Consider the following 18,475-nt stretch of genomic DNA (forward strand, 5'->3'; position numbering starts at 1 on the left):
TAAATTCTGGCTCCGCCACTGCAAAAAGCCGAGCCAAAATGTTAATTATGCTCAGTCTCTTCATTTCCCCTTGGTTATTTCGGTTTTTAGTTTTTTGGAAACCAAATTGTTCAAACTGAATAAACTGAACCGTAACAACCAGAAACCGCACAGCCTGCTGTCTATGATGATCCTACGTCAAGGCTGATGCTCAATCTCTCGTCCCCTTCTTCTAGAACACAGCCGAATATGGTAATTCGACTGCAACTTCATCTGCAGAGGTTCATCGTCCTTCCTAGAATCCTAGTACTTGCAGAAAAGTTCCAGAAATATTCAATTCAACCCAGGAATTCCCACAGCTTCCCCAGTTTCCTCGAGTACAAATCAAAAGGAGGCACCGCTGCTTTCCTGCTTTCACGTTGAGCGGAAAGAACACACCACAAACCCATCACGCCTCTCTCCCTCCCTCCTCGAGCAACGGCGTCGCTATAAGTAGCCCTGTTGCGATTGCGAATGGTGAACCACACGGCTCAGTCTCAGACCGATCGATCTCACGGGTCGTGACATCGGGAAAGCGAACCAAATGGCGCCACTTCCACGCCTCCTCCTGGCCGTGGCGCTTCTCCACGCCGCCGCCGCGTCAGCAGCCACGGACGATGGCGAGGGCGGCCGCCGCCGGGCGCGGTACGATCGCGTCTTCAGCTTCGGCGACTCCCTCACCGACACGGGGAACGCTCTCCACCTCTCGCCCACGGGCGCGGGGCCCGCGAGCCGGCCGCCGTACGGCGAGACCTTCTTCCGCCGTCCCACCGGCCGCGCGTCCGACGGCCGGCTCGTCGTCGACTTCATCGGTGAGCACCGCGCGCCAACCAACTTCGCCGCCCCCGTGTGACAGAATGACTCGTTAATTTGGTGGTGACGTGTCGGTCTTCGTGGCGCATGCAGTTGAGGCGCTGGGCGTGCCGCACCCGACGCCGTACCTCGCCGGGAAGGCGGCGGCGGATTTCCGCCGCGGCGCGAACTTCGCGGTGGGCGGGGCGACCGCGCTCGACCTGAACTTCTTCGAGAGCAGAGGGCTGACGCCGTTCGTGCCCGTCTCTCTTGACAACCAGACAAGCTGGTTCAAGAATGTCTTACATCTTCTTGGCTCAGTTGAAGGTAATAATACAGATAGTGTTTAATACTCCTACTAGTAAATTAAACGAGGAATAATCATGCCGGGAAATGTCAAACAAGATTGGAGTAACCTCGTAAACGTCTTGTGTCCTGCGCTCCGCAGAGCAGAGGAAGATCACGTCGACGTCCCTCTTCCTCGTCGGAGAGATCGGGGTCAACGACTACTTCGTCTCCGCCCTCGGCAGGAACCGCACCGTCGGCGAGGTCAAGACCTTCGTGCCGCGCGTCGTGGCCGCCGTCGGTTCGGTCATCACCGTAAGCTCGGACCCTGCGTACTCTGCTCAAGCGCGTTTGCCTTCCAACGTGGAATTCACCTGCAGTCAGACGTTTGCAGGACGTGATCGCCGCCGGAGCACGCACGGTGGTGGTCCCGGGGATGATCCCGCTGGGCTGCGAGCCGCAGCTGCTCGCGCACTACAAGGGCGGCGCCGGCGCCGGCGAGTACGACCCGGAGTCCGGCTGCCTCACGCGCCTCAACGACCTCGCCGAGCTGCACAACCGCGAGCTGCGCCGGATGCTCAGCGGCCTCCGCCGGGCGCACCCCGGCACGGCCGTCGTCTACGCGGACCTCTACCGCGCCGTCACCGACCTCGTCGTGTCGCCGGCTAAGTACGGTACGCACGCGCACATTGGTCACCTCCGTGACGATGAGTGAGGCGCGCGCTGAAGGTGTGCGCTGATTTATTTCTCCGTTCCATTGCAGGCTTCAGGAGCAGGCCGCTGGCCGCGTGCTGCGGCGGCGGCGGCGGCGCGTACAACTTCGACGACGCCGCGTTCTGCGGCGCGGCGGGCACTGCTGCGTGCGCCGACCCGTCGGAGTACGTCTCCTGGGACGGGGTGCATTTCACGGAGGCCGCCAACAGGCGCATCGCCTGCGCCGTGCTCGAGGGCTCCCACTCGCACGGCGCCGCCGACGAGCCGGCGCTGTCCAACTCATGGGCCACGACGGAGGCTTGGCGTCGCAGGATCGGCTGCGTCTAGTCTCCTCCTCTCTCGTGCCCAGTTGCGAGTTGCAAGTTTGATGATCAGTACACAAGTTAAGGTCATACCATTTTTTATCTTCCAAATTCCAACCATGAATTCTACTACCAAAAACCGGAGCTGAAACAAACAGTTCGGTTGTGAAAATTTTTAGCGAATATATTGTTTATATGTGTGAAATAGGTCAAGATCAATACCTTTATCATTTCTTTCGGCAGCCTAAAGATATATGTGGGTATGTAGCTTCTTTGTAGCAGAACATGTCCATTTAGGTTCAAATCTCTGACTAATCAAGACTGCTCGCATTTATGGCTAAACATCGGAGATGCATGTGGTGACTATCAATCTCAACATGTGACAGCATAATTCATTGAAGCTTCGATAGGAGTACCGTGTGTGTTGTGTGTGTGCGCGCGCATATTATATTCATAATAGGTGAGTGTGCAGTAGACTAACAAAGAAAGATAGAAAGATTAAATGAAGATTAAATCAAAAATTTGGTGGAGCAGGTTTCCGTTATTATTTCTTATCTAAAGCTAGTTGACATGACTGTATTGGAGACGCTTAGTATGTTGTAAACAACCTCTGGCTTGCAACCAATCTCCTCATCACTTGTTTCCAAAAAAAAAAAACTCCTGATCATTTGGCATATAAAGCTCGTGCTAAATACAACCATAGGATTAAAAGTACAACCATGTTCTCCCTCAAAAAAAAAAGTATCACTACCTTTTTGGCGAAATAAGAGGAGATGAATGTGCCACAGACGATTGGCCCAAAAGGTTGCTTTTATGCACGCATGGAGCTAGCCTTAGTGGCTGGAAAAGATGTTAGGCAGCTCAGAATATGAAAACAGCCCCCGTGCGGTGGCTCGCTCACTTGGATTTTTAAGCAGCCAAGAGAGGCGTCTACTCGTGTCTAGGGAAAATAAAAATTGTATCAGATTTCATGGACGACCAGGACGTATAAACAAAGCCCACTCCATAGTTTTAAAAATATGTACATATTTCAGAATTCGAACTTTACTGTTTAGTCTTCATTTGTAAATTTGGTACCAAAAAAAATTGTACAATTAGACATCCCCTATGGTAATGATTCCATTGTCACAAGTAATATTATGTCCATTTACAAATATAATCTTGACTCTTTGAATAAGGTTTTGATAGTTTTACAGGCTTTGAGTACTAATAGCGTTTAAAACATTTACTTTGTGAAACATAGTGATTACAAATCATTATATATATGCAGATGTATTCTAAAAGGACTTTCGGGATATTACAAATAAATTTATTGAATTTACAAGTCATATTGTAACAAAAAATAGTGATTAAATTCCACATTAAATAGTGTTATATTATCTAAAGCACTAATAAATACTTGTGACCAGAGGAACGTAATGAATATATAATAAGATAAACTAAAGGATAATTGTTAGGGAGATCGCACTTGGTTACACCCAACCGGACCAGCACGTGTGTAATTGTTTCAGATACACCCAGGAATGATTTTGTCCTGTATCATCCACTAGGGTGTGTATGAATTGAAACTCGTGGTTTGTATAGGGATTTTGCTGCAATTTCATTGAGATAATTCCGGCCGATTCCTACACGAATGGGAGAAAAAAAAATTTGTGTTCTGAATGTGGCTTCAATTAGCTTTCAATAATATATGTCTGTGCATCCCCTATGGTGCACCTTTCCCTATATCGGAAAGGACATAACTTTACTAGGGAAAGGAAACAGGATTAAACAAAAACAAAAAGAAAAGGACTCACCACCAATTGAATGTGATAAGCCAGAAAGTACTTTTATTCAACATTTTTTCTGTCTTCTTGCTGTTGTTTTTGGAATCGAATTGCTCTATATTTCCACAAATCTGTTCTATTCTATATCCCTGATGAGTTAAAAACCACCGTGCTACTTGCTCCAGTGCATGATGCAGACTGTAGTCTCCTCCTGTGCACGCACATTCTCCTCCTATGAATATAGGTACGCAAACCTTAAGCATCTTCGAAGACTGAGCCGACAAATCCTCGAGATTAACGAAGTGACCACAGGCGCCTTACTATCGAGAGGAATGTCGCCAACCACTGAATTTTTTTAAATTATATAGTACAACTCACACACTCACGACGCATGCACACTCTCCCTCTATGAACATATGTATGCAAACTCTATCCGTATGAGCATCTTCGAAGAGTGAGCCGGCAAATCCTCGAGATTGACGAAGTCACCGTAGACGTCTCGCTGTCGAGGAGAATGTCACCAACTACTGAAAGCACAACGCCATTAAATTCTAAAAAAAATCGCTTCGATGAGGAGTCTAACCTAGATGCTACTGAGAATATTGTAACCACTAGACTACGAGTCCTTTCCCCTTAACATGAGTAAATTAATCAACATCCTTTCCACGTGATGCAAACTATCCTCTCAAAATCAAGTAGTATCCCGTCCTCAAGTGTTTACATTATTATTGGCATCATTGTCTATATGATCTACTAGATTTATTTCAGTCCATATGTACTAGTTTTATAAAATATATATAAACTGGTCAATTCAGAACGTTCAATAATTGTAAAGCCATCGGTAAAATAAACGTACCAACAACCCACGTGGAAGACAGGACACGTGAGGATGAGGTTGCAAGCGAAAAATGCGTTGGGATCGAAAGCCGAAAGGGTGTGATTGATCTCTCCTTATGGCGCGGCGGCTGAAAAGGTTGGTGGTCAGGTTCGGCCTTGCGGCGTTTGATGCTGCTGGGCTGCGCTAGTGCGCGTGCGTGTGCACGGGCCGGGCACGCCGATTGCTGCTTCTATCCACAGCGGGACTGCCACGCGGCTCTGCCAGGCGTGTGGAAATACGGGTAGGCCGGTCGGGTCCCTATCCCTGTGTGACCCGGAACAGTGGCCAATTCCTTGTCCTGATAATATTGTTCTGGTTTTGGAAAGTCACGACGACAACAACAACTTACCCTTTTCTCCCAAGCAAGTTGGGGTAGGCTAGAGATGAAACCCACAGAAAAATAAGAAACACAAAAAAGGCACAAGCCAAACGAAGAGGTAGGGGTTAAACAAAAAGTAACAAAGGTCACGATTCAAGTACGTTAATTGCTAATCTCCAAGCGCTCCTATCCATAGCTAATTCCTTAGCGATATTCCACTCCTTAAGATCTCTCTTAACCGTCTCGTCCCAAGTTAGTCTAGGTCTACCTCTACCTCTCTTTACATTATCGCCCCGCTTTAAAACTCCACTACGCACCGGCGCCTTGGGAGGCCTCCGTTGTACATGTCCAAACCATCTCAACCGATGTTGAATCATCTTCTCCTCGATAGGTGCCACCCCTACCCTATCTCGAATCTCTTCGTTCCGGACTCTATCCCTTCTTGTATGCCCGCAGAACCAACGCAGCATACGCATCTCCGCTACACTCAGTTGCTGGACATGTCGTCTTTTTGTATGCCAACATTCAGCACCGTATAGCATCGCCGGGCGAATCGCCGTCCTATAGAACTTACCTTTTAGCCTCTGTGGCACCTTCTTATCACAGAGAATGCCTGAATCCTGCCGCCACTTCAACCAACCGGCTGAAATTCTATGTCTAACATCTTCATCAATGTCTCCATCTTTCTGAAGCATTGATCCTAGATACCGGAAAGTATCCTTCTTGGCCACCACTTGACCTTCGAGGCTAACGTCCCCATCCTCATGCCTAGTTGGGCTAAAGTCGCACATCATATGCTCGGTCTTGGTCCTACTCAGTCTGAACCCCCTCGACTCTAGCGTGTGTCTCCACAGCTCTAACTTCATATTAACCCCTGCCCTACTCTCGTCAACTAGCACCACATCATCAGCAAATAGCATACACCAGGGGATATCACCCTGTATGTCCCTTGTGACCTCATCCATCACCAAAGCAAATAGATAAGGGCTCAATGTTGACCCCTGATGTAGTCCTATTTTAATTGGAAAGTCACTGGTATCACCATCACATGTTCGAACACAAGTCATCGCATCCTTGTACATATCCTTGATGAGGGTAATATACTTAGTTGGGACTTTGTATTTTTCCAAGGCCCACCACATGACGTCTCTCGGTACTTTGTCATACGCCTTCTCTAGGTCAATAAAGACCATGTGTAAGTCCTTCTTCTCCTCTCTATATCTCTCCATCAACTGTTGTACTAAGAAAATCGCCTCCATGGTCGACCTCCCAGGCATGAACCCAAACTGATTTTGGGTCACCCTTATCAATCTTCTTAGGCGATGCTCGATAACCCTCTCCCAAAAATTCATCGTATGGCTCATCAGCTTAATCCCCCGGTAGTTAGTACAACTTTGAACATCTCCCTTGTTCTTGAAGATCGGTACTAATATACTTCTCCTCCATTCCTCCGGCATCTTGTTTGATCGGAAAATTAGGTTAAAAAGCTTAGTTAACCATACTACCGCCCTCTCGCCCAGGCATCTCCACACCTCAATAGGGATGCCATCGGGGCCCATCGCTTTACCTCCCTTCATCCTCTTCAAAGCCTCCCCGATCTCTGCCTCCTGAATCCTCCTCACAAAACATCTGTTGGTATCATCAAATGAGTCGTCCAACTCGAAGGTAGGACCCTCATTTTCTCCATTAAACAACTTGTCGAAGTATTCTCGCCATCTGTCCTTGATCTCCTCATCCTTCACCAGAAGTCGATCTGTCACATCCTTGATGCATTTGATTTGGTTTATGTCCCTTGTCTTCCTCTCGCGGGTCCTAGCTATCCTATAAATATCCTTCTCTCCTTCCTTCGTACCTAGCCGTTGATAAAGGTCATCAAAAGCCTGACCTTTCGCTACACTTACAGCTCGCTTTGCAGACCTCTTCGCTAATCTATAGCCCTCGATGTTGGTTGCGCTCTTGTCAAGGTGAAGGCGTTTGAAACACTCCTTCTTCTCCTTAATAGCCCTTTGCACCTCGTCATTCCACCACCAAGTCTCTTTCACTTCCTGCTTGCCTCCCCTACTCACACCAAACACTTCTGAGGCCACCTTCCGAACACATGTCGCCATCTTTAGCCACATATCATCTACATCTGCTCCTTCTTCCCAAGGCCCCTCGCCTAGCATCCTCTCCTTAAACGTTTGTGCCTCTTCCCCTCTAAACTTCCACCACTTCGTTCTCGCAATCTTGACACGTTTGTCCCGGTGGGTACGTACCCGAAAATGAAAATCCGCCACCACAAGCTTGTGTTGGGGGACAACACACTCCCCAGGTATCACCTTACAATCTAAGCAGGCACGTCTATCCTCTCTCCTAGCAAGGATAAAATCGATTTGGCTCGAGTATTGTCCACTATGGAAGGTCACTAGATGGGACTCTCTCTTTCTAAAGAGGGTATTCGCTAACAACAGGTCGTAGGCCAACGCAAAATTCAAAACATACTCCCCCCCTCGTTCCTACTACGATACCCGAAACCCCCGTGTACTCACTCATATCCTACATTAGTCGCACCCACATGGCCATTGAGGTCTCCTCCTATGAAGAGCTTCTCACTGATAGGCACGGTACTAACCATGCTATCAAGATCTTCCCAGAACTGACTCTTGGACCTCTCATTAAGACCTACCTGAGGTGCATAGGCACTGATCACATTCAGAACCAAATCTCCAATGACCAACCGCACTAGGATAATCCGGTCGCCTTGCCTCCTAACATCTACAACTCTATCCTCAAGGCTCTTATCGATCAAGATGCCTACACCATTCCTACCCGAAGTTGTCCCCGTGTACCAAAGCTTGAAGCTAGAACCCTCCACCTCCTTCGCCTTCTGACCCTTCCATTTAGTCTCCTGCACGCATAGAATATTTACACGCCTCCTAATTGCTACATCGACTAGTTCTCTTAACTTACCTGTTAGAGACCCTACGTTCCAACTACCTAGACAAATCCTAGTTGACTCGGCTAGCTTCCTTACCCTTCGCACCCGTCGAGAGAAATGCGAAGACCCTTGCTCATTTTTCACTACACCCGAGCGCAGATGTAGCGCGCCACAGAGGCTGCGACGACCTGACTCTTGCTCACTTATCATCGTACCCGGATCACGATACGACGCGTCCCTGAGGGGATGACGACCCGGCCCTTGCCCATTTAACACCACACCCGGGTTCCAATGTAGCGCGTCGTTAAGAGGGTTACGCCCCAACGAATTTCTTATGGGTTTCATTTCCATTAGAGTGGCTGATTTTTACGCTGGTTCGCCAAACCTAACACAACCCTCCACATTTTCTCATCGCGGGCTTGGGACCGGCAACGGCAGTGTTTCTGGTTTTGGAAAGTCAAAATAGGTATTTTGGTTCCTCAACTTTACCCCGTGGGTCAAGTTTATCACTAAACTATCAGATAGGCCAATCTAATTCCTCAACTTTTGTTTTTGAGTCTAACGCATCCTTGTGCCGGTGTAGCTCTCCAAATTGGCATGAAACTAAATAAAAAGTTCCTTTTTACCCTTGGTTCCTTCTTCTCCGCGATTTCTAAGAAACGTTAACCCAGACCACTCTACTCAAAATGCTACAATTTAAAATTAGATTGTCTAATTTGAATACTAGATGTCAAGTTCTAAAAATCGGTAGCCCAAGTTACTCCATTGACCGGGGAATTACAGGTCCGAGTAAATTGCGCAATGACATGTCGGTAAAAATTGAGAAGGATAGGAAGAAGATAAGGACGAGTTTGACCTAAAAATAAAAGTTAAAGGATTATATTGGCCAAATTTAGAAGTTGAGGGACGAACTTGACCCTCGGAGTAAAGTTGAGGGATGCACTCGCCTATTTGGCCTTCTGGAAACGCAGAAACATTTTCTCCCATCCTTGCTACATTATTCAAGTATCGTATCACGTTTCTCTATCTCATCGACCCGGAAACTTGGTGACTAGACTCTTCCACGGTTCCAACTGTTGCTACTTCTAACGATATAATTCTGCTCAAAAGAAGAATTTACAGATACACATAGTAAAACCGAAGCCAAATTTGCTTGAAAGGTATCAGAGGTACTTTGTTTACTAAAAGTCCAAACAGATTCAGCTGGTTCTGTAGGCTTTTCTTCTGTATTTTGGTGTAATGTTGTTTACAGTGCTTCTGGATTCTAGCTATTGAATAGTAACACATGAAAAAGAGGACTATGTTTTTCTTAAAGATGACATACACGAGCAGCTTCAGCATCATTACGCGTCTCCTCCCAGCTCGTACTACTACTTGCATAGTTGCATGGAGATATCCTACAGCTCTGAAGAAGGCTACCATGGAGTTATCCTTTGTTGCTGATGAAAATGAGAGCACCACCAAGATTTTTTGCACCAGCTTGGCAAAATACGCTGCAAACCTTCCCCTTCACGTGGGCCAGCATATGGCTGCAATTTTCTACAAGAGTTAATATGGATGACTACAAGTTTGGTTCAGAATGGTGACTACAAGTTTACAGCTGATCTCGTTTATGGATATATTCAGATTTTGGGAGAATCAGCACCTAAAAATGTCTTAAGAAAATCCTAATTCCATGTTATATAATTCAATCATGTGCCAGAATAATGTTTTCTGATGGAAAATGTACGGATTCTTAAGGAAGTTGTCACCTTCCAGGCCTGTTGCACTGCAGGCAACAACAGAACTATGCAGGTTAATTATAAGGTAACAAATTTTACTTATGATAGGATACTTCAATTCCGAGCAGTAATTTAGGAGATACAGATCTATAAAATTCATAGTGCAGTGAAATTTTGTTCAAACATGAAATACAGTTCTGACTGAAGGAAACGTACTAACCACGTCGAGAAAACCTTCGGTTGAATTTATATATATCTCTGTAACTTTCATTCCTGTACTTCCGTCCAAATTGTCCGGTACAGTAGCTCTCCGGAAAAAGAATGTTTGCTATTATATACCTGCAGCAACATGATTATTTTCTTCCCAGCTGCATCAATGTATGATGTCATCCACTTGGCATTTTGTAATTATCAGAACTCTCAGAACAGAACATTACAAAAATTATAACAAAATATTAAAAATTTGGTTAGGTGTCTAGATTTCAGAAGCTCCGAAACCAGCATGGCATCCTTCAGTTATTTAGAGAAATGACGAAGGTGTTGAGATGAAAGAGTGCTTACACATGTTTCTCAAGGTTCATAAATAGTCCAGCACTTCCATCTCGTCATATGAGTCCCTCCGCTTCTTCAAAACCCTTGGTCTGTCATTGACTATTTCTAGAACCTAATACAAGTCCAACATCAAACAACAAAATGATTTTTTTCAAATCTAATCCTTCATTCGATGAGGAAAAATAAAAACAAGTTTATTGGCTTAACTATTGTGTCCTACAGCTCAAGGAGGATGGAATTTTAGATGACAAAAGGCAAGTCATTTACTAAATAATCTTCATTAAATGTTTCAAAAGAAGTGTGTTATGCTCTCTATTCAATACACAAGTTACACAGAAAAGAAAAGTTATTAGCACACATGACATGGACATGATCACCAAATACAGCTCATGAATATTTAGCAATATGTCCAAGCGTCAATACAAAAATAAACAGAAATTTTAAGCATAATAAAAACAATATTTTATTAGAAACTATCATCGCATTTCAAAATTCAAATGTCTAGAATCCTATTTTCAAAAAATATTTCTCTCTCAAAATAATACTTTACCTCTGGTCTTGAGTAGAGAACACCATATGACATGCCCACATCAACGCACCAAACTTTGCCGTCGCATTTGCTGACAACAGATGAAAGTAATTGATTAATTCGGTATCTTGTAAATCTCCTATTGAGAATCCTTTGGATAGAACGATGTCCAGTTGAGATTTGAGAACGATAGATACCAATTCACCCCATGGATCTGAGGAGTATGCCCAACTACCATCCCCTTGGCTCCCACAGATTTCAGTGTTTCCTCAGCAATGATGGAAGATAGCTGAAATCAACATGGACATCTGTGATCACTCTCCAAGTGTGTAATATTTTTTTCTTCCATTGAGATACATATTTCCTGTGGAGCAAGAGGAAGCATCATAGGTTTATATGGTACTGGATTGGATTATTTTTCTAACCATCAAAGCACGGCGTGTCCTTTCAGCAGAGTCTTGCGAATACAATCGGCTCCATACCACACTGTCATAACCTCTAGTAGCTATGAACGGGATGTCTGTCTCATCATCGCCATCTTCACCTGAACTTTTCATCCACGTCGACACTTCTCTGTTCATACGCTCAATCCCGTATTCAACTGCAGACATGAAGATAACAAATTGAGATAACATGGTTCACTTGATGCAATCCATGTTATCGAAAAGAACATTTATAATTGTAGCTGAAATTTTGTTGGATCACAAGATTCACGCTTAATGCTAGTCTGAAACAAAACCCTCTTCCTGCACTTAGTTTATACAGTGCCCCTGACAGGCAGGTTCTGTTATATATACACTGACCCAGATATTATCTTTTAGACTAAGATCTCATAAGAAAATGTGGTAGCATTGGTACAATGGGACGAGAGGGGGGTTCACCATGATGAGGAAGAAGGCCACCGTGACAAAATATCCAGTCATTGACCTTAAGGACAACAGGATGCCGTGCCAATTCACAAGCTAGCGGGCCACCTCGCTTGAAAAGCAATGATCTTGCAGCAAACCCTTTCTGCTTCTGTCTCGACATTGAAAGCTCAACATTTCAAAAGCAGAAGCAAAATATATAACCTCACCAATGCATATTTTTGAAACAGCTCCGCAAATGAGTTACTAGCAGTAAATTATTTATTTCAGTGCTGATTAAGATGATGGATTTCTCTTTCCTGCTAAGGGGTTAGATTGAATTTTATATATTGATTGCAAAAGTGTTGTTGATGCTCACCTTGACAAAGTTCCAAGGAGAAGCTCTGTATTCTTTCTTCCTCCTTTCAGTGACGTTAACCCAGCTGAGAAAGGCGTCATCCCAGTTCCCATCACACTCATCCAAGTACTCAAGGAAGCGTATGCACTCATCAAAGCCTCCCTGATCGGCGTATCGGAAATCACCTTCCACGTTCATGGTTTCATGGTTCCCATTAACCTGTCGAAAAATGAAACTCCATGTATATCAAAATATAATTATCGGCTAACTAGTGGCATTTTCAGAGATAATGAACGGTAGAGTGGCAGTCAGTCAAACCTGAAACACAGCGCCACCTTGAGATTTGGCTTGCACGTTCAGTGAGCTCAATAGGGAGAGTATGGCGATTTCATCTTTACCACGATCAAGGATGTCCCCAACTTGAACGAGTACCTATCACACAATTCCAATAAAAAGAAGTACCTATCACGCAATGACACAATATCTATTTTATTTCCGAGGGAAGAAATGTCAGTAATGGAGCAATGTTTATGCTCTGAAAGGCGCGATGCTAAAGCACTGAACTTGAAAGATCGAGGGGGCTTACCGTGCGCCCGCCTGTCCACACATGGCCATCTGATTCCGCGCTCAGGACGCCAGCCAACACCAGCGCGGCTCGCGTCTGGGAGAGATCGCCGTGGACGTCGCCAACTGCACGGGAGCTTCTTCACGTTTAGTTCACACGGCGCGTACCTTGTACTATGGTACGCAGCACGAATGACGAATACTGGGAATGGACTGAATCGGCAGAGATGCTGACGTACGTACTGGCGACAATGCGGCGGCCGGGCGCCGACACGACGTTGGGCGGGTCGCCGGAGACGGTGATGGGGCGCGGGGGTCCTCCTCCGGCGCTGGCGACGGCGCGGCAGGACGAGGCGAACCTGCCGCTGCTGGTCCTAGGATAAGGCGGGGCCACGAACCCCAGCCTAAGAGAAATAACGGCCATGGATAGACACCAGAGCTTGCTCAAGGTCGAGAGCAGCTACGAGCTACGAAGGGGAGGAGAGAAGGCGGCAAGCCAGGCGAGAGGCGGGCAGCTGCTGCGAGCCGCCGCTGTAAAATTGAGCGGCGAGGGAGTCCATGTCGTAACTGGCCGAGTTCCTGGTGAGGAAGGCGAGGTGACCTCTGAGCCAGTCGTTTGCAGATTGAGTTCCTGCTCGAGGCTCTCTGCTCGCTGCAAGGACGCAGTTGAAGAGGAAGGCCCATAATAATGTAGTGCGTCGGCCCAGACCGGCGGTTGGGATGGGCTAGTAGGCTCAAAACTGCAAGCCCAGCACAGCCCACCAGCGTCTAGTAGACGCTCTGGAGACGTGCCCCTTCTGCCGTGGCGTACTGCGTGGATCACCGTGACGCCAGCACCCATCACATCATCTGTTGACTCGTGCTCTCTCTCTCTCTCTTTCATCCCTCTTTTGAAAAAGGAGAATCAATCCCTCCCTCATCGCAACGGATAAAGTTTGCAAGGGAGATTCTAATGTCACCTGCTAGCACTCCAGGGGAGAACACATGGCACGGTATAAAGTTCTCTAATTCGATAAATTTCTTTTGAAAGGATTCTAATTCGATTATTCACAACCATAATTAGATCCTTTTGAAAAGTTTATGAATAATATGCTAGCATGCCTTATGTCCAAAACCAAAGTGGTGGATGATACCAAGCTAAACGTCGTTATTAGTTGGGGTCCTTCTTATACGTGATTATATCCGTTAGAAAGCCAAACTTTGTAAGTATTTAACCAATAATTAGTCAAATTATATGCAATTGAAGCCGTTTAGTTGTTTGCAAAATAGCATTCGTAGCAACTATATAATCTTACGATAAAGGATTAGCCGAAAGAGCAGTAACACACTAAACAGCTAATTAAATGGCCGTTTCAATCTCTCGGAGCTAACAATTAGCTACCAAAATTTAACGGAGTCGTTTCTCTTTGGATCCCAAGCTAATATGCCAGTTATTAGTAATATCAACCATCCTTAGATCTAGATACAAGTTGTAGTATCTAAATGTACGTCCAAACCACACACATCACAATCTACACACACCTCTAGAGCGTACATTGGACTTATAACCTATACCAACCATCTAGTTAACAGTTAACTAATATATTAGTTAATTCTAAGATCCAAATCGCCCTAAGATGATTCACGTGGATTTTACTTTTTTTTTCTAAACACAGTGCAAATACGGACACTAGCATATATGCACACACAATATCCCATATAAATATATGCACGCAACTGTATCCTTGCAAGCACCTCCGAAAAACTGAGCTATCAGATTCTAAGATTGACAAAGTCATAATAGACGTCTTGTTGTCGATGGACATCTGCTACTGAAAGAATAGTACTGGTTAAATTTGGAAATAAATTTAGAAAAATATGAACACCCATATATCAAAACAAAGATATTTTATATTATCACTATAATATGAGTATTATATACAAAAGGAGGAGCATATAATATATTCCAGTTCTCTTCACTTAACTAATCCATAGTATATAAGATTGAGAGATTCTCGTACACATATGTTCCCGTATCTTAGGCCGTTAGCCTTTAGAGATTTCACTTTTACGTGTGCTAATCCTTACTGTCATCAGCTAGGGTGATAAATCTAATGCGCATAATCCACAAACTTCATTGGCTCACATACTTTAGGTGCCATGAGCAGGGTACGTGCGTGGAAAACGCGGTGCCACCATGCAGGATGCAGGTAAGAGTGCCGGCCACCAGGCAAGAGGCGTAAGGCATCGAGCCTGTATGGGTGAATCTCTTAGCTTTGGTGCGCCACGACCTAGCAAAGCTATTGCGCCACTTCACCACACGAGACACGGAACTAATAAAAAAAATTATCAGTTGCAGCAGCAAAAGAAGATTCCGTCGGGTTATTTTTTCTTTTTTTTTGCATGAAATCGGTTGTGAGTGGTGCCAGCAATCGAGTTCCCGGGCCGGGATCACTGCGCGTCCCCAAGCGTGGATCGCGTCGCGGGGACAGGCACCGGCAGGCCGGCTCAGGAGGAATCAATCAATCCAGGAATTATTTGAGCGGTGGCATCCGTTCTTTCTTCCTTTCTTTCTTTCAACAAGGTTATTATGGCCGTAGGCTCCGCGCAAACCTCTTTCTTTTGGGGGGAAATAATTAAAAAGGAGAAAAAGCCAATGCATCTTGGACACTATTCGGGCCATCATGACCATGTCAAAGTATCTCCACCTAAATTTTCTATAGAAATTGCTTGTATATCATAGTTGTACCTTAGGAAGGAGTGTATAGTGGTAGTAGATTAGTAATCGGCTGATGAGGATTGTTAGACCGACGATAACACCTTTCATACTACAGCGAAAATGTGAACTGAAGACTACTGCTTGCTTGGCCACCCGCAAAAGTGGGGGGTTTAATTTTTTAAGAGAAAAAGGTCAACCTGTTTTTTAAGCATGGCCGTTGTTCAGTACATGGAGACTCGGTTTGTCGAGGCGGGTAAAATGTGGATTGGGCCTGGTTAGGAAAAAATCGATATAACTTCCTAACGTATCTATGGTCAGCTACATGCTCCAACACCAGCCCCATCTCCGCTCGGCTCGAGAATCGCGGATTCCCCATCTGCCCGCGCCGCCATGGACCTCAATGTTGAACTAAACCTTCCGGCCACCGTTTTCCCTTACCGACGGCTCAAATCGAACCTCGGTGATCCCCCAAAGCTCATGCTTCCTTCGTTTCATCGCGATCACCGACTTTACACAGTCGTTCTTTGCCACCGGACTGCGCCGCCGCTCGCCGCCGGCCGGCTCGGGTCACCGGCTCACGTGTGTAGCTAGGGGGTTGGGTGCGGCTCGTCTCTCTGAGTGTCCCGGTGGTTCTCCCTCTCACTGGAACTTCACCGTCGGTGGGGGAATCGCGGGTCAAAACCACAAAATTTGACACCGATGGTCACCGACAGAGCAATTCCTCGCCACCACGAGCTTTGCCGAGTTGCTGTGGACCTCCTAGGGGCCAGGGGCCGCCTCCTGTTGGCAAGGCATGCGGGGGCACGGGCAGGATGGGCCAGTCGCCTAGCGCCTGGAGGCGAGGCACGCGGGGGCTCAAGGGGCCAGCGGGCCGACATGGAGGGAGGGAGCGGCATGGACAGCGGCGCGGGGAGGGAAGGAGTGACGGCCGGTGGCGTGGGAGGGAGGGAGTGGCTGGCGACAGGTGCTTCGTCTGGAGGAAGAAGAAGACCCGGTGTCGGGTAGGTGGGACCCACTAGTCGGGATCACCGGGACAAAACATTGGTGGGCACCTCGGCATCCACCGTGGCAAAAACCACCTACATGGCTGCCAACCTATCAAAACCACCTTGTAAAACCAATTTAGGTGATTATTTATATGGTTTTGCAAAGGTGAGGGGGTTAGAAATCAGATTTTGTTGTTCAGCAGGTGATGTGATCCACCATTGATACCTTGGAGGGTTATGTAGACTTTTTCCGCCTAGTTATTATTAGGCAAAGACTCGGTTTCACCCTAGAGCAAGTATTATGAGGCCAACTAAGCAGATTGTATGAGTTGCCGCATCATAATAATGCTAAGTTGGAGGAGAGAGGAGAGAGGAGAGAGAGGAGAAGCGGGCTGCAAGATTCTAAAGTATTTTTGTGCGAGGATGAGGTAAGTCATATATTGATGATATAACCTATATCAACAACGCGATATTATACGAGTTGACTATTGAATAGGCTGTAAGTGATGTGGCGCTAGTAAAAAGCCAGCAGCATGCTTATTAGCATTGCCGTAAGAAAGCGATGGGTCATGTAATAACAGTTGAGCGCGTGATTAAGGACAAAGGCACAGGCACCTCATGCACGAAGCCGATCTCATCGTTGCGGTGCTCAACAGCTAAAGAAAGCACCTCTGGCCTGCCGCGCACCGAGCTGGTTCCGGAAGAGGAACAGGATAACAGGAGCCAGCCCATCCGATCCCTGTCTTTGCTGGACGGGAGAGCGAGCGTGCGCCGTGCCAGGATGGGCGCGACGCAGGGCTGCCGCCGCCAGCCGGAAGTGCCGGAGTGATGCTAGTTGCTAGGTCCAACATCACCCCGGAGCAGGAGAAGCAAGCGGCTGTTTGGTTCGTCACCTCACTCGTCTAGCCTAAGCTTAGCATGTTGCCTGAGCTGCGGCACGCCTAAGATAGTTAAGTTCAAGTACGTGTTTGGTTCATGATCACGCCTAAAGTTAGGCATTTGGAAAAAAAGTGTGGTAGCAGTTTGGATGGCTGCCACACCTACAGTTAGGCAATGCGTGGGAGTGTGGCGCTCGTTTTGACCGTCTAAGCTTAGGCGTTTTTTTATATGGCGAAAGGGAATCTATCTGCCTAACTATTGCGGCGTGCCTACAGTTAGTTGAGAAACAAATAAATGCCTAACAAATGCCTAACAAGATGTGGCACGCCTAACCTTAGGCCGAACCAAACACGCCTCCTCCGTGCGCGAGATGCCCTGTCGTGGCGCAGCGGCGTGTGCGAGGGCAGGCATCCTCCTCGACCTCGGGCCTCCAGCCCTCCCCACTCCACTCCGCATCCGCCGTTGGGAACCCTCCCTCTGCTAGCCTGCTGTCTGCGTCTGCGCGCGCGTGCGCCGAGGCCGAATTGCGAATTCAAATCTCCGCTTCCGCTCCTCCTGCGCGGCCGCATGCCTCTGCCGCATCTGCATCGCTGTCTTGCCAGGTCGCAGGAAAAGCAGGGGACTTTCCTTTTCTCTACTGCAACCGACTGGCCGGCGGGCCCGTGAGGCAGGCTCACGGGAGGTGGGGCAACCTGTTCTCGACGCCGTTCCCCCGGTGAGTTTACCGTTCACGGGGGCCCGCCCAAAGTTACCGTTGGAACCCTCGGAGTGACGTATAAGTTCTTAGGAAAATGTGCGTACAAATATGCGGTGGAAACTATATTTCTATATTTTATTGATAAGAGGTATAAAATGAAATTTTAGTCCTACATTCTGTCCTCGAATCCATTTTATTATTTTGGGCTCTCATCACAAAGGTAGAGCTAGGGGGCCGATGGGGGAACGAAGAAGCAGCGAAAAATAGGTTTTTTTACCCCCTGTATGTTGCACGCTGTAGACTTTGTAGTTTAAGTGCAAATGAGCCAATGCGATTGTTTTTACCCTGCCTTTTGTTATGCAGGCCACGATCCCAATTTCTCAGTATGAGTATACGAAGTGCTCGTGCTCACCGTGCCGCCGCACGCCATTCTGCCTCCCCTGCATGATGTCTCGATGGCTCGAGGCGCCCGCGCACCGCCAGGGCTTCACTTCACTCCGCCAGGCGTCGCTTTGCACTATGCCTCCGGTCTCCAGTCCTCCACGACAATCGCAAGGCGAGCAGGCTGCAGCGAGCCAGACCAGCGACGGCATTGCCGAGTACGGATTGTGTACTTAAATTATTGTGGTTTGATTGCTACTTTCACTTTCACTTTT

General features: G+C 46.9%; 2 protein-coding genes across 8 annotated transcripts; one reads left to right on the forward strand and one right to left on the reverse strand.

Moving 5' to 3' along the window:
- The first annotated feature begins 389 nt into the window (after nucleotides 1-389).
- LOC112874042 (GDSL esterase/lipase At5g45910-like) lies at nucleotides 390-2,430 on the forward strand. Its single transcript, XM_025937192.1, has 5 exons — nucleotides 390-830; nucleotides 925-1,137; nucleotides 1,259-1,410; nucleotides 1,490-1,769; nucleotides 1,859-2,430. The coding sequence occupies exons 1-5, from the start codon at nucleotides 563-565 to the stop codon at nucleotides 2,134-2,136; spliced, it is 1,191 nt and encodes a 396-aa protein (XP_025792977.1). The 5' UTR covers nucleotides 390-562; the 3' UTR covers nucleotides 2,137-2,430.
- A 6,608-nt stretch (nucleotides 2,431-9,038) lies between these two features.
- Nucleotides 9,039-13,185, reverse strand: LOC112874044 (shewanella-like protein phosphatase 1). 7 transcript variants are annotated; one of them, XM_025937199.1, is made up of 11 exons: nucleotides 12,803-13,185; nucleotides 12,582-12,685; nucleotides 12,314-12,427; nucleotides 12,017-12,214; nucleotides 11,674-11,809; nucleotides 11,218-11,393; nucleotides 10,990-11,081; nucleotides 10,814-10,883; nucleotides 10,273-10,375; nucleotides 9,932-10,039; nucleotides 9,039-9,519 (listed from the first exon to the last, which is right to left on the reverse strand). In XM_025937199.1, the coding sequence occupies exons 1-9, from the start codon at nucleotides 12,981-12,983 to the stop codon at nucleotides 10,289-10,291; spliced, it is 1,158 nt and encodes a 385-aa protein (XP_025792984.1). In that variant the 5' UTR covers nucleotides 12,984-13,185; the 3' UTR covers nucleotides 9,039-9,519; nucleotides 9,932-10,039; nucleotides 10,273-10,288. The 7 variants fall into 7 exon arrangements, with proteins under 7 accessions (XP_025792984.1, XP_025792985.1, XP_025792983.1 ...); XM_025937200.1 differs by having other exon boundaries at nucleotides 9,039-9,529; XM_025937198.1 differs by having other exon boundaries at nucleotides 9,932-10,079.
- Between the last annotated feature and the right edge of the window lie 5,290 nt (nucleotides 13,186-18,475).

This window comes from Panicum hallii, chromosome 9, assembly GCF_002211085.1.
Source record: "Panicum hallii strain FIL2 chromosome 9, PHallii_v3.1, whole genome shotgun sequence".
Lineage (NCBI taxonomy): Eukaryota > Viridiplantae > Streptophyta > Magnoliopsida > Poales > Poaceae > Panicum > Panicum hallii.